Source organism: Rhinatrema bivittatum, chromosome 4 (genome assembly GCF_901001135.1).
Source record: "Rhinatrema bivittatum chromosome 4, aRhiBiv1.1, whole genome shotgun sequence".
NCBI lineage: Eukaryota > Metazoa > Chordata > Amphibia > Gymnophiona > Rhinatrematidae > Rhinatrema > Rhinatrema bivittatum.
This window is the reverse complement of record NC_042618.1, coordinates 312,897,246-312,914,065: the sequence shown is the minus strand read 5'-3', so window position 1 is coordinate 312,914,065 and position 16,820 is coordinate 312,897,246. Positions and strand designations below refer to the sequence as shown.

The 16,820-nt window shown below is 47.4% G+C and overlaps 1 protein-coding gene across 3 annotated transcripts in view; it reads left to right on the top strand.

Annotated features, from left to right (window-relative positions):
* Positions 1–16,820, top strand: part of WDR45B (WD repeat domain 45B) — a 147,194-nt gene that overhangs the window by 79,992 nt on the left and 50,382 nt on the right. For all 3 annotated transcript variants that reach the window (XM_029600268.1, XM_029600266.1, XM_029600269.1), the window contains one exon: positions 10,583–10,670. In XM_029600268.1, coding sequence (XP_029456128.1) covers positions 10,583–10,670 — 88 coding nt within the window. The remainder of the gene's footprint in view (positions 1–10,582; positions 10,671–16,820) is intronic.

Genomic DNA, 16,820 nt, shown 5'->3' with positions numbered 1-16,820 from the left:
GCCCCTGGTGCACAAGGACCATGTCTATCACAGACCCCCATGATAGATGTATCCTCTGCCTTAGGGCATCACATGACAATCTAGGGCTGCAGAAAGTGCACCAAGATGACCCTGAAGGGACGTAACATCCAGTTTGATAAGATGAGCACTTTTTCGGGCCAGAGAAGACCAAGCCATTAGCATTGAGGGACCTTGGAACCACACTGATGGACACAGAGCCATTGACATCTGTGGAACTGTCTGTTCCGTCAACACTGAAGTCTGGAAGAGATGCTGGAGACTGGCCATTGTTGGGCTCCTCCAGGTCGAGGATGTTGCGTTCCTCATCATCAACCTCTGCGCCAGCGAAGCACCATGCCAAGCATCGAGGGAAGCTGAAGAAGCATCGGCATCTGTCCCCTTCGTTGCACGGTGCCAGGCACGAGGATGCACCAGATTCTGCTGTGATGCCCCTGAAGCGACCCCAGGTAAGGAGAGCCAGTCTTCCATCGATGCCTTGGGAGTGCCATGGACTCCATTGGTCCCGATGCCAGTCACCGATCCTCCTCTCTGTTCTGAAAAAGATCTGATCACACCAATTCCATCCCAGCCTGTATTGGCATCGGCAATGTTCAAGGAGGACCTGGAGAGGCATGTGCAACTGGCCGTCGAGCATGGTCGCTCCTCGAGCTGCTGTTGGAATGTCTACATACGCTCATTGGCGTGTTACTGATCTGGACAGCATTGATGCCCTTTGGGGCACTGCTACCTCCCTCTGCCGATCCGGCCGTCATTACCAGTTTCTCGGAGGAGGAAGCTTCCCCTAGCCCAGCAAAGGTACTGAGGCCTACGGTACCACGTTCACTTCTATCAGTGTTTGACCAAGGGGATGGGACGGTATCTATGACCCCTGGGGGGATGACTCATGAGGGGTCTCCGAAGATGCTATTGATGGTCTCCTCTCAGATTAATTTTCTTCAGAGGAGTGAAGGATGTCCCCACCGGAGGACATCTCCTTCCCAGGTTTTGTCAGGTTGATGGCAGAAGCGATCCCCTTTCAGTTACTGACTGAAGAGGATACCAGGCACAAAATGCTTGATATCCTTCAATTTGTGGAGCTTCCCAAGGAGATCGTGGCAGTCCCAGTACATGTGATCCTTGTAGAGTTACTGTTGAGAATGTGGGAACACCTTCTCACAGTGCCTACTGTGAAAAAGAAGGTGGACACAGTTTATCTCATCTAGAACGCTTTCAGATTTGACAGGTATCAGCTGCTCCACCAATCTGTGGTAGTCTATTCTGCTCTCAAGAAGACCAAGAATTCTCAGACCTGGCACCCCCAGGGAAGGATCACAGAGCGATGGACCCTCTTGGGAGGAAGGTGTTCCAGGGGGATATGCTTTATTGCCCGTATAGCTGCCTACCAGCTCTGTATGAGCCACTATACACCTGAGATGGGAAGCAGGATGTTGCTAAGCAACTTCTTCAGCAGCAGCAAGATACACTCCTGCGCTGGTGCATAAAGGCCTGGAGTGTGGAAAACATGAGGCCCACTCAACCTATGTTGTTTTCAAAACGGCATTAAGGGTCTCTGCAGCAGGAATTGGCACCTGTAGACTTGCATGGCTGCGGGCCTCGGATCTCAGACCAGAGGTGCAGGAGCAACTTGCTGACATGAACTGCATGGGAGAGAATCTCTTTAGAGATAAGATCCCAAATCTGGGACCACCATGTGACCCTTCAGCAGTTCTTCGTCAGCACTCTGGACCCTCCTCATCTAGAAGGTTGGTGAGATCAGGGCTGAGGAAGAGGTTATTCCACCTGAGGAGGTACTATCCTCCGCCTTTTCACTCCTGTCAACAACACCAGAGCTCTCGCAGCCATCCCAGGCAGCAAAGAGCTCTGAAACCCCAGCTGGTGCTTCAGTCAGCTCCAGGGACGGGGTTTTGACTGGATCGTAGGGAGCATAGCCCAGTCACCCGTATTCGGGGCGGTAGATCTTCTGGTCGTGGGCAGTCTGCAGTTATTCGCAAACCAATGGCCTAGTGTAACCTCAGACTAGTTGTTCTGGCCATCGTCCACCAAAAGTATCAGTTGAACCTATTGGATGCCCTGCCAAATTGGCCCCTAGCCCATTTTGGGGCCCAGTAGCACATCAGGAGATACTACTGACAGAGATCTCCTCCCTCTTAATGGCCAGAGCGGTTGAACCCGTTCCACTAGGGTAAAGAGGGTGGGGATTTTACTCCCGGTAATTTCTGAGACCTAAGGGCCTTGAACAAAATCATCAAAAAAGAAAAGTTCAAGATGGTTTCCCAAGGCACCTTGATTCCCTTCTTGTAAAAAGGGAACTGACTATGTTCCCTTGATCTGAAGGATACATACACTCACATGGAGATCTTTCCAAGTCACCAGAAGTATCTCTGATTTTGTAGTGGGAACACATTTCCAGTATCACGTGCTGCCATTTGGGCTTACGTCAGCTCCACATATTATTATGAAATGCATGGCCGTGGTGGCAACGCATCTTTGCAGACTGGGAGTTCACAGTTTCCCATATTTGGATGATTGGCTGGTCAGGAGCACCTCTCGAGCAGGGGCTGCTGGGTCCATGCGCTTGACCATCTGGTGTTGGAGACACTAGAGTTCATCAGCAACTACCCTGAATCCTATCTCAGCCCGTCACCTCAATTGGACTTGATTGGAGCCCTGCTAGACACAGCTCAGGCCAAGGCCTTCCTTCCTCAACAAACGGCCATCAACTGATGGCCATCGTGGCAGAGATTCAATAGAGCCAGCAGGTGTCCGCTTGGTACAGGTTGAGGATGTTGGGCCATATGGCTATGACAGTTCATGTCATTTCCCAAGGCCCAATGCACCCTGAAATCACGGAATGGTGCTCTGGGCTATGTACCTGACCGGAACGGAGAATGTGATAGCAGACAGAGTCATGCCTTCAGACCCCACGAAATGATGTCTGGACCAAGAGGTCACAAATCTGATCTTCTACCTCTGGGAAGCCCAGATGTGAATCTCTTTGCAGTGCCTTGGAACAGGAAGGTTTCTCAGTTCTGCTCCCTGTAAAGGATGTGCAGCAAACCAGCCTCAGATGCCCTTGCCTGGCATTGTGGCAAGGATCTTCTGTACATGTATCTTCTACCTCCACTGGTAGCAAAGACTGTCTTGAAGCTTCGTGAGAACAAAGGGACTATGATCCTCTTAGCTCCTTAATGGCCAAGACAGGTTTGTTTTCCACTTCTGTGGGATTGTTCATCCAGATACAGATTAGTCTGGGGACTTCCCCAGATCTCATCACTCAAGATCAAGGCAGGCTGCGGCATCCCAACCTCCAGGCCCTGTCAGTTACAGCCAGGATATTAAAAGGTTAATATCACAACCGCTCAATTTCTCAGAAGATATGTCTTGGGTCCTGGTGGCTTCTAGAAAGCTTTCCACTAGAAGGTCCTATGGACTGAAGTGGAGGAGGTTTTCCTTGTGTGAGCAGAAGGCCCTAGATTCTTTCTCCTGCTCGATTACCTTCTACACCTATTGGAAGCTAGCTTGAAGACCAACTCCATTAGAGTTCATCTGTTGCAATTGGCACATACCACCATGGTGTAGATCAGTGGTTCTCAACCTTTTTTCTGCTGGGACACACCTGACAGATGATTCTCACATGCGTGACACACTGAACATATGACCATCACGGGGCTATATGTAAACATACACTCTGCATCCACAGGAACCCCCTTGACCCCTAACAATGGATGCAGAGCAGAACTAGGGCATTACCCATAGAACTCACCATGCAAAAAAAAGATATTCTGGTTCTGATGACATCTCAGTAAAAGCAAAACAAACTCCCTTTACTACCAGGCACAATAGCCCTCCTTATGAAAAGGCAATAATTTACCACTAATGCATATCCTATTGAGAAAACACAACAAATAAGATTAATTCAATTGCCTACATGCTAGTAAAATACCTCACTTCGGGCACACAGACAGAACCTACCTTCACCAAGTACAGAAAGACCACACATTATAAATATGGAGACAAACTGGAATAGAAAACCAAAAAAAGCCACTCTGCATGCAGTACAAACCTGGAGAAATGGCAAGAGAAATATAGCACCTAACACAGTCCCAGGATCTGCAATAATGCACAGAAACTAATCTGCACAAAGTTACACCTGCATTATGGAACACATAACAACCCTATCTATGAAAAGGTAACACTACAAATATTAAATCAGGTCATAAACACTTACACCTCCTATTAGGAAAACAGAACAAGCCAAGCTGCTATAGATCCCCACACAAACTATATTAATAAATGTTTCAAAACAGCTGATGAACAGAATAATGTCAAACAATTAATACTCATAAACATTATTAAAAATTGTCCTAATATCAATAAAATATTTCAAAACAGCACATAATACTCAATAATTAAAATGGCAGTCAATCAAGAAAAATAATTAAAATGGCAGTCAATCAGTCAATCAAGAAAAATAAACATAAAATGCCACCTTTACTTACTCTCTCCAGCAACTCTCCTACTCCTTTCCCTTGAAAGCACATACCAGGAGCATCAGCGGCTGGTGAAACTCTGTCCTCACGGTTCTCTTCTTTAGGGCCCACAAGTCTCACACACACACACCCACACCCCAGTCACCTCCCTGCCCAGTCTCTCTCTCTCCCTCCCTCTCTCTCTCTCTCTCTCTCTCACACACACACACACATCACCTCCCTGCCTAGTCTCTCTCTCTCTCTCACACACACACACACGTCACCTCCCTGCCCAGTCTCTCTCTCTCTCTCACACACACGCTCACACACAAACACACGTCACCTCCCGGCCCAGTCTCTCTCTCTCACACACACGCGTACACACACACACGTCACCTCCCTGCCCAGTCTCTCTTTCTCACACACACACGCGTACACACACACGTCACCTCCCTGCCCAGTCTGTCTCTCTCACACACACACACACACCCGTCACCTCCCTGCCCAGTCTCTCTCTCTCTCTCTCTCACACCCCAGTCACCTCCCTGCCTAGTCTCTCTCTCTCTCTCTCTCTCACACACCCGTCACCTCCCTGCCCAGTCTCTCTCTCTCTCTCTCTCTCTCACTCACACACACACACCACACCCGTCACCACCCTGCCCAGTCTCTCTCTCACACACACACACCACCTCCCTGCCCAGTCTCTCACACACAGACACACGTCACCTTCCCTGCTTAGTCTCTCTCTCTTTCTCTCTCTCTCTCACACACACACACACACACCTCCAGTCACCTCCCTGCCCAGTCTCTTTCTCTCACACACACACACACACTCACACACCCCAGTCACCTCCCTGCCCAGTCTCTCTCTCTCTCTCTCACACACACTCACTCACTCACTCACACACACCCCAGTCACCTCCCTGCCCAGTCTCTCTCACACACACACACACATCACCTCCCTGCCCAGTCTCTCTCACACACACACACACACACACATCACCTCCCTGCCCAGTCTCTCTTTCTCTCTCACACACGTCACCTCCCTGCCCAGTCTCTCTCTCTCTCACACACACGTCACCTCCCTGCCCAGTCTCTCTCTCTCTCTCACACACGTCACCTCCCTGCCCAGTCTCTCTCTCTCTCTCTCACACACGTCACCTCCCTGCCCAGTCTCTCTCTCTCTCACACACACGTCACCTCCCTGCCCAGTCTCTCTCTCTCTCACACACACGTCACCTCCCTGCCCAGTCTCTCTCTCTCTCTCACACACGTCACCTCCCTGCCCAGTCTCTCTCTCTCTCTCTCACACACGTCACCTCCCTGCCCAGTCTCTCTCTCTCTCACACACACGTCACCTCCCTGCCCAGTCTCTCTCTCTCTCACACACACGTCACCTCCCTGCCCAGTCTCTCTCTCTCACACACACACGTCACCTACCTGCCCAGTCTCTCTCTCTCTCTCACACACACACACACGTCACCTACCTGCCCAGTCTCTCTCTCTCTCTCACACACACACACACGTCACCTACCTGCCCAGTCTCTCTCTCTCTCTCACACACACACACACACGTCACCTCCCTGCCCAGTCTCTCTCTCACACACACACGTCACCTCCCTGCCCAGTCTCTCTCTATCACATACACACGTCACCTCCCTGCCCAGTCTCTCTTTCTCTCTCACACACGTCACCTCCCTGCCCAGTCTCTCTCTCTCTCACACACACGTCACCTCCCTGCCCAGTCTCTCTCTCTCTCTCACACACGTCACCTCCCTGCCCAGTCTCTCTCTCTCTCTCACACACACGTCACCTCCCTGCCCAGTCTCTCTCTCTCTCACACACACGTCACCTCCCTGCCCAGTCTCTCTCTCTCTCACACACACGTCACCTCCCTGCCCAGTCTCTCTCTCTCTCTCACACACGTCACCCCCCTGCCCAGTCTCTCTCTCTCTCTCTCACACACGTCACCTCCCTGCCCAGTCTCTCTCTCTCTCACACACACGTCACCTCCCTGCCCAGTCTCTCTATCACACACACACACGTCACCTCCCTGCCCAGTCTCTCTATCACACACACACACCAGTCACCCTCCCTGCCCAGTCTCTCTTTCTCACACACACACCAGTCACCTCCCTGCCCAGTCTCTCTTTCTCACACACACGTCACCCCTCTGCCCAGTCTCTCTTTCTCACACACACGTCACCTCTCTGCCCAGTCTCTCTCTCTCTCACACACACACACACACGTCACCTCCCTGCCCAGTCTCTCTCTCTCTCACACACACACACACGTCACCTCCCTGCCCAGTCTCTCTCTCTCTCTCACACACACACACACACACGTCACCTCCATGCCCAGTCTCTCTCTCTCTCACACACACACACACACGTCACCTCCATGCCCAGTCTCTCTCACACACACACACACATACATACGTCACCTCCCTGCCCAGTCTCTCTCTCTCACTCACACACACACACACACCACCTCCCTGCCCAGTCTCTCTCTCTCTCACACACACACACACACCCCACCTCCCTGCCCAGTCTCTCTCTCTCTCTCACACACACACACACACCCACCTCCCTGCCCAGTCTCTCTCTCTCTCTCACACACACACACACACACACACACACACACACACACACACACACCCCCCACCTCCCTGCCCAGTCTCTCTCTCTCTCTCACACACACACACACACCCCACCTCCCTGCCCAGTCTCTCTCTCTCTCACACACACACGTCACCTCCATGCCCAGTCTCTCTCTCTCTCTCACACACACACACACACACACGTCACCTCCCATGCCCAGTCTCTCTCTCTCTCTCACACACACACACACGTCACCTCCATGCCCAGTCTCTCTCTCTCTCACACACACGTCACCTCCATGCCCAGTCTCTCTCTCTCTCACACACACGTCACCTCCATGCCCAGTCTCTCTCTCTCTCACACACACGTCACCTCCATGCCCAGTCTCTCTCTCTCTCACACACACGTCACCTCTCTGCCCAGTCTCTCTTTCTCACACACACGTCACCTCTCTGCCCAGTCTCTCTTTCTCACACACACGTCACCTCTCTGCCCAGTCTCTCTCTCTCACACACACGTCACCTCTCTGCCCAGTCTCTCTCTCTCTCACTCACACACACACACACGTCACCTCCCTGCCCAGTCTCTGTCTCTCACTCACACTTTGCTTAGAGCCCCAATGCTGTGTTCCCCTTTAATTTCGCAGTGGCAGATTTCCCATTGCTGCCACTGCCTTCTCAGCTGCACTGAAGCAGCAAACATTTATTTTAGAAAAATATGCCACGCAAGTCTTTCTTCTGGCTGTCGGGACATCCCTAGGCTCCCGCGGCCCCCCATCTGCCTGCTTTTACGGCCGCTGGGAGCTCCAATTGCCCCATCTGTGATCAGTATGGCTGAGTGCCACTTTTGCTTTAAACGCTGTTCTGCTGTGCTCACTGTTGCATCGGGGGGGGGGGGGGGGAATTAGAATCCTCGGACCAACCGGCCTCTTCGTACTTGCGACCCACTGCAGCTTTGGGGAATCCCTACTCTATTGCGGTTCCTTGTGCGGCTGGCCTCTTTTCTTTGTGACTCGCAGCTGTGTTTAATTTCAGCACTTCCAGCCCGTGGCGCCACGGCCCTGGACACTGTCACTCCTCCCAGCCCCCCTCAAATCTCCCCACCCCTGAGCTATGAGATGCCTCTCTTCTTCCTGCCACACTGGCCAATCAGAGGCTTCCTCCTCCCACTGGCAGGAAGAAGGGAGGAGGTTTCCCATTGGCCCGCAGGGGCAGGAAAAAGGTAATGGGACGTATAACTGGGGCTGAGGGACACCTGGAGCCGCAACACACCAGCTGGTGCTTGATGACACATTGGTGTGTCGCGACACACCGGTTGAAAATTGCTGGTGTAGATGGTATGACCATCTCTGTACAGCCAATAGTTTTATGTTTCATGTGGGCCTGCATTAGTTGAAGCCTTCCATAAGGTTTCCTGCTGTGTCTTGAGACCTCAACATGGTGTTAGCTCAGCTGATGAAAGCTCCCTTTGAGCTGCTGTGCTCCTGTGACTTGAAGTACCTGACCTGGAAGGTCATATTTTTGGTGTCTGTCAATTCAGCACGCAGGGTCAGCAAGCTCCAGGCCTTCGTTATTTATCCACCTTATACTAAGCTTTTCCATGACAGGGTGGTATTACATACGCATCCTGCCTAAGGTGGTGACAGACTTCCATCTTAACTAGTCCATTGTCCTGCCAACATTCTTTCCCAGGCCCCATTTGCACCAAAAGAGCCTTAGCCTTCTATCTGGAGTGGACAGAAGCCCTTAGACAGTCCACCCAACCTTTTGTTACTTTCAGTAGGAATAATTGGGCGTTGCCGATGCCAAACAGACACTTAATTGGCTAGCAGACATGGGGGCCATGTCAAGGCTCACACTGAGCCATGGCAGTACTGGTGACCCACTTGCGAGCAGTTCCGAGGCGATTTTCAGAGTTGCGACGTGGCGTTCTCTCCACAAATCCACATCACATTACTGTCTTGATAGGGATGGCTGACGTGACAGTAGGTTTGGTCAGTCTGTCCTCCGTAACTTGTTTGAGGTGTAGAACCCAACTCTGGTTTCCGCGTAGGGTCTATTCTTTGTGTTCAGGCTCCCCACCCCATTACCATCAAAACTTGTTGTTGTGCCCTTTGGTACCTAATTTGGGTGTTTTGTTGGTCCCCTTTTTCATTGGGGGGGGGGGGGCAGCCTGTAGGTAGGGATTCTCCCATGTGTGGGGACTACCATCCTGCTTGTCCTCGGAGAAGGTAGAGTTGCTTACCTATAGCAGGCGTTCTCAGAGGACAACAGGATGTTAGTCCTCACGAAACTCTCCCACCAGCCCGCGGAGTTGGTTTTCCACTATGTGGGTTTCTTCTTTATTTTAATTTTGTCCTTGAATTCTATATTATAAGACTGAAAGGGACCACATGTGGAAACTTGATGTAATGCATGCAGAGCATGCCCAATGAGGCTCAATCAAAGCGTGCCAGGCCCCATCCAATGATGTCATCCATGTGTGAAGACTAACATTCTTCTGTCCTCGGAGGTCACCTGTTATAGGTAAGCAACTCTGCTTTTGCCCAGTTCCACCTAGGCATGTGTACCCAAGTTTGTATATGTTCTTGAAATGCACCACATACAAAAGCATGGAAAATGGGCTTCATGAGATCTTTGCAGATCTAGTTTTTGTTTTGTTTTTTCGAGGCTTAGCAACCAAAAAAAAAACAACAAAAAAACACTTCTCCAGCCCCGATCTGCCACTGTCTCTTTCCTGAGCCAAATATGGCAGTTATCTATTTTTGGCTCCCTCAATCTGCCACAGCAGCCAGTAAATTCATATTGTCTCTGCAGTAAGTTTTGTTTTTTGTTTTTTGTTTTTTTTAATTGTTGCGCTTGATGAAATTGGGTTCCTGCAAATTAGTACAAAAACATGTGCCTTTCATGTGAAATGGTTTTATCACTATCTAAATAGCAATGTATGAGCGTGTTTTACCCTGCAGACATGCTGCAGAATTTAAAGACTTTGGCGACTGCCTTCCTCTCACCTTGCCATAGAACCTACCCTCTGGTGATTGCATTACACAGTATAGCAGTGTCGTCTATGGCCCCAGAAACCCAGTAATAAGAGATCAGTGCTTCTGGATACAATGCACTAAATGACATTTACAGTTGTCAGAAGACAAAGTAATAATCCCCTGAACTAACCCATAAATTAATGGCCAAAGCATCTGCCTTTAGTTGTACGTTAGAAACAAAGGTTGGTGGCCAGAGGTGTGAGCTGGTGTGACCCAGCTGTAGTCGACACTGGTAGATGTTTGCTTTCATGCCTTTGAAACAATGCAGCACTTCCAGAAGGTAATCCATTTCCCTAAAAGACAATTTTTCAAGGGAAATAGTTTTCCTGTAGCCAACTCCTGAACTCTAATTAAACCTGTTTGCCCTTTGCGCCACAGAGAGTTTTATTTGTAGTGCAGACTTGTAATTCTGCGCTGGAATGCTTTGTAACAAGTCTTTCTGATTATTTCAGTGATGATCTGGGATGATCTGAAAAAAAAGACAGTCATTGAAATAGAATTTTCTACTGAAGTCAAAGCGGTGAAACTGCGGAGAGATAGGTAGGTGCCACAGATTGCACCCCTGGTGCAAGATACTTTGAGTAGGACATATAGTATTAAGATACACACCCAGGAGGCTTATACAGTGACCACTAAAGCATGTCAGGGGTGTGGCTCAAAGCCAGAACTCTGGGAAATGTTTTAGTCTATTGTTCAATTTTCACATGATCTGGGGCATCTTATTAGTGCCAGTCATATAATAGATTGCAGACCTAGCATTCCCTGTTAGGCTATGGTGTAAATGAAATTTTCATGTTGCCCGTGTAATGCTGCTCTGTGACTTCCTCTTGAAATCTGCTCATTTTCCTGGTGAAAAAGGTTTTTACATGGCTAATGATTACAGAATGAAAACTGAATCTGAATCCTGGCATCCCTTCTATATCTAAACTTTTCTAAACGTAACTGCAGTTTAAATTTAAAATTTTAGTATACAGAGAGAAAAGTAATTTAAATAGATTTAAAAAAAAAAAAAAATGTAAGTGGACCTTCATACCACCCTCTGCGAATTTTGGGACCACTGTTATTGGTTTCCTGATTTTTCGCTTTTAGGGTCGTCTTTAATCATTGGTCCAATTCATACTCAATAATAAAGAGAATTTTTTGAGAGAAAATTCTTTTAGAGCTTAGAGTAAAAAATGAGATACTTCCACCACATAGCATTGCCCGACGCGATATCCCATGTCGCTTTTGCTGCCTCAGGGGCTCTCCTTGTAGATTCTGAAAGCCAGGAAACAGTTTCTCGTTATGAGAACAGACGCCAAGTTTACCGGTGTTGGTCTTCATAACTCAGTGGTCTGCCGAGTTGTGTTTTTTTTTTTTTTTTTTTTAAGTAAAAAAAAAAGTACTGAAAAGCTGTTTTTTCTGCTTTTCTGTACTACTTTTACATGCGCTCAGCTATTAACGCCTGCTCCAGGCAGGCGTTAATATCTGAGAGCTGAAGTGCATCTGAGACGCACACTTTTTTTTTTTAACGCGGAGTGAATGAGTAATAGCCTCATTCACATGAATTTGCATGTGATGAGCACTATTGCATTCACTCCGCGTCGGCGCTAATCCCCCTATTGCATCAGGGGGTGGATTAGCGCCTATTTAATCCAAGTGCGGGTTATACAGTGTGCTCGGCCCCTGAGAAAAGAAGAGTGATTAGTGGAGTGCCTTAAAGATGTGACTTGGTGCTGATTCTGTTCAGTATCTGAATGAAGGACATTGTAGAATATTAGAAGGAAATGTTAGTCTTTTTTTTTGCAGATGCCACTAAGATCTGCAATAGCATGAGTACACCTGAGGAAGCAAACGGCATAAGAAGTGATCTAAGAAAGCTTGAGGAGCAGTCAAGTGCTTAGCAGTTAAGATTCAGAACAAAAAGTGCTGAATCGTGAATCTGGGGTGAAGAAATCCAAGGGAGCATTATATGTTAGAGGGTGAAATACTGATGTACACCAGACAGGAGAGAGACCTCAGGATGATCATATCGCCTGACCTTAAGGTAACGAAACCTGTGATAAGGTGGTGGCTAGAGCCAGAAGGATGCTAGGGCTCATGGGGAAAGGCATAAGTATTTGAAAAAAAGGAGATGATGGTGATGCTTATGTATAGGGCATTGTGAAAACTCACATAGAATACTGGATGCAGTTCTGGAAGCTGAACCTTCTGAAATGATAGGATGGAAGCAGTCCAGAGAGAGAGAGAGAATATCAAAATGGTGCAGGGTCTGCACCAAAAATCCTAGGGACCTAAATACCTAGATGAAAGGAGAGGAGAGACATTAAAGTGCACAAGCAGCAAACCTTTTTTCAGATGAAAAAATGCAGCAGAACAAGAGGCCACCGTATGAGGCTCAAAGGGAGTAGACCAGGAGCAACATCAGAAAATATTTCTTCATGGAAAATGTGAATACATTGAATGACCTCCCAAGTGAGCTGGTGGAGCCAAACAGTAGCAGAATTCCTGAAAGCTAGGGATAGGTACAGAAGATCAATAGATGTGAAGATATTAGGGAAAGACTCAGAGAACAACTGGGGTCTAAGTTTCATGTTTAGAATTTTGTGAAAAATAATGACAATTTCACATTCTAATGGGGTTTTTTTTTCTGCTTGGGTTGGCAAAAATCATCTTGGACCGATTTTCATCCCAGCCCTCTATTGATGGACTTGTTAACAAGGCTCTATGTATCTTTTTAATTTCTATAATTTATTTCTCTCTTCTCCAAAACACATCCCCTTGCCTTTTTAAGAAGAAAAGGCAAAAGGAGAAGATTGCCCAGAAGTAGCATAAATTTAAATGTTAAAGTTGTATGTGTGGCCTAAATTTAAATGTTAAAATGGTGTGTTTGGTTTTTGAATCATTAGGTCTGCTCCCTGTTTTTCCCATTGTTTACAAACAGCCGGAAGGAGAATGGTAGGTGGAATAGACCATACCCACAGCACAGGTCTAAGGCTCCCAAAAACACCTATCCCATACCAAAGATTTTCCAAGTAAATAGGCCAGGAGTCAGGACAACAAGTTTTTAAAAAATGTAACACTTTCTTCATTCTGGCTCTCTCTCTGACATTTTTTTCCCTAATGGCAGCAGTGCTTGGGCACACTGTTGTATTATCTTGACCTCTCAGATTGCTCCCACTGCTGTTTCCTAGAGGCCATAGTACAACTTAGAGCTTGTCTTTGGATGTGCTTGAGGAGAGCATAGAAAAGCAGAATGGCTTGGGGCATTGGTACAATGCTTTTTGTTTTGTGCTTGTGCAGAAGCTTCACATGTGGAATGATCTAGTTCAGGCAAAATACCTACAAGCCGATATAGTGCACACTGTTAGTCGGCATTTGGATGCGCATTTTGGACGCGCTAGCTTTACCCCTTATTCAGTAAACGTGTGTCCAATCCCCCGAACCTAATAGCGCCCGCAACATGCAAATGCATGTTGATGGCCCTATTAGGTATTCCCGTGTGATTCAGTAAGTAAAATGTGCAGCCAAGCCGCACATTTTACTTTCAGAAATTAGCGCCAATCCAAAGACGCTAATTTCTCCGGGCACTGGGAAAGTGCACAGAAAAGCAGTAAAAACTGCTTTTCTGTGCACCCTCCGACTTAATATCATGGCGATATTAAGTAGGAGGTCCCGAAAGTTTAAAAAACTAAAAAAAAAAAAAAATTTTAAATGGGCTCGCGGGTTGAAAACCGGATGCTCAATTTTGCCGGCGTCCGGTTTCCGAACCCGTGGCTGTCAGCGGGCTTGAGAACAGACGCCGGCAAAATTGAGCGTCGGCTGTCAAACCCGCTCCTGTCAAAAAAGAGGCGCTAGGGACGCGCTAGTGTCCCTAGCGCCTCTTTTTACCGCCGGGCCTAATTTTAATAAATTAAAATACTGTATCGCGTGCACAGGAGAGCGGGTGCTTGCCCGCTCTCCCACGTTTTTAATATATCGGCCCGTTAATTTGCTATGTTTCCTGTAGAGCAAGACATTGAAGTCAATTATAAAATGTATTTCTTACCAGCAATAAAATATGATTTAAAAAGCTTCCAGTTACATAAGAACATAAAAAGTGCCTTGCTGGGTTAGACCAGTGGTCCGCCAGCATCCTGTCTCTGATTGTGGCTAGTCTGGGGTAACTTGGCAGATGCAAATGGTGAGAGCCCTTTCTTGTTACTTATTCTCAGAAGTGAGAGGTGACTGTCCTGTCTACTTGACTAATAATTGTTAATGCGCCTGTCCTCCAGGAACTTATTCAAACCTTTTTAAACCCCATTATACTATTAATCTGGACCATATCCTCTGGCAACGAGTTAGGGGGCCTAGGCTTGACAAAAGTGACAGAGAATAAGATCAGGGCCTTCTGGTCACTTTGTGGGCCTTGGATAATATCAATTGTCCCTGCATAGGTTCAGAACACTGGAGGTTCTTTATACTTGCCCTCCTTGGGGTAGGATGTAATTATTACAAGAAAGGGAACCATAGCTAACATCAGTACTAGAAACATGTTTACTAACTTTTTCTGCAGCAAACCCCCATCACCCCTAAAGTTATTGCAGTATTTTTGTTTAGTTGTCATGGAGACAGACATAGGTATATCAGTCAGGCATATAGAAGATAAATCTTTATAGTTTTGTATTACAATTATAAAACCGTGCTTGGACTGAGAGTGCTATTAGTCAAATGAGAGAAGATTGTGTAGTAAAATCCCACTTTCCATAGTCATCTGCTTATAAAATAAGGGGTGTCTTGGCTCCTACTTTTCTTAGGTGGGGGGCACCTTCAGCAGATTGGGATGGAAAATTGCTTCTGAATTTAATTTACCAATTATATCCCTCCTTTGCAGGGATCAATTGTGCTTTTTTTTTTTTTATCTAGTAGGTACAAATAAAACATTTTTTAAACTCTTTCATATTCAATATAAAGTGCTCAAGAAACACAACCAAAAAACCTAACTAGGGTAAAAGAGGACTAATGATGTATATGAAAACTATTTTTAAAAAATGTTTTATTTGTACCTATTAGATTAAAAAAAGATGCACAATTGAATTACACAATCAAAAAGGCTATCTTAAGTACAAAATGTATACTGGTGACAATTTATGCAAACAAGTTCAAGAAACATTGATAATACTCTGCAATTAGACAAATTACCAATCACTAATACAAACCCTGTATTTATGTCAACAATAGGCCTAACTATTGAGTAGATACAATGTATTGATTCAGGTAGACTCTGCACAAAATTACAGTGCTATTATAAAAGTAACATAGGCAATTCAAACAAACAATGCATCCGTCTCAAAACCAAAACAGACAAGATATAAAAATACAATAGAGCTATAGTGAAAAGGGTACAGATTGTTCAGACAAACAGAACACAAAACTCATTCCATATTCGTACCAGTGTACTCAAACATTCGCTAACTGAGGTGCACACATAAATACAAATATTACATCTATCACACCAAAAAAGGTACACTCTGAAAAACGTATGTTGGAACATCTATTTAGAGCAAGCGTATGTCTTCCTGTGCTGTTATGTTAAACAGTCCAAATGGTACCTATAAAACTGACAAACTTCACACAACATATCCCATCCTGGGTTAGGGCAAGAGATTATTTAATCCTAAAAATTAACAGAACTGTCCTATTAGCAACTCCTCCAGATTGAGATATTTTGAATCCAGGGGTAGGATCAGAAAATCCTGATACCAGCTTCACCAGATTATGGTGTTTCGAATCCTGGGTTAATTCTGATCACTCCTGGGTCAGATTATGGTATTTCGAATCCTCATTAACCCAGGTGTTGCAGTCTGGGAAGCTGCAGTCCAGGTGTGAACCCTTGAACCGAACTACCCTGGTTAGAGTAGCTCGGGAGGCGGAGCCACAGGCACAGGTCTTCACCCGGGAACCAGGAACCCCCCAGGAGGAGCCCGTAGGGTCCTAGAACCTTGGGACTTAGGAGCACAGTAACAGTCTCTATAGAGAAGGCCTGGGCAAGAGTAATCCACAGAGTCCAGCAGCAGGGAACAGGAAGGCCCGGCGAGAGCAGGGCAGTAGATAGTCTGTAGCCTGCTGAACAAGCAGTAGAGAGCAGGCCCAGGATCTGTAGTATGCCGCGGAGCAGACAGGTAACAGGAACAGAGTCTGTAGCGTAATGTAGGCTGTGACCTGCTGAAGGCAGGACCGGAGTCTGTAGCGTGCAAAGAGACAGACCGGGCAGAGAGTAAAAGGGAGACAAACCCGAGTCAGGCTGACAGCCAGTCGATGCAGTCTCAGGTGCAGGCAGAGATCGGAGGCTGGCGGCAAGCAGGAGCGGAGTCGGGCACAAGCTGAAGTCAATGGCAGGCTGCAGGCAGAGGCGGAGTCGGGAACACGCTGAGGTCAGTGGCAGGCAGGAGCAGAGTCAGGAACAAGCTGAGGTCAATGGCAGGCGGCAGGCAGGAGCGGAGTCAGGAACAAGCTGAGGTCAATGGCAGGCGGCAGGCAGAAGCGGAGTCAGGAACAAGCTGAGGTCAACCGGGAAGCGGAACAGCAGAAGCGCAACTAAGAACTACTAACAGTAGCGACCCTCGTTGCAAGGCACTGAAGAGACGTCCGGACGCCGGTTAAGAAGTCCTGGAGGCATGACGTCATCAGGGTAGGCGGGGCCTGCCTTCCCGGTCCTAGACGCTCAAGGAG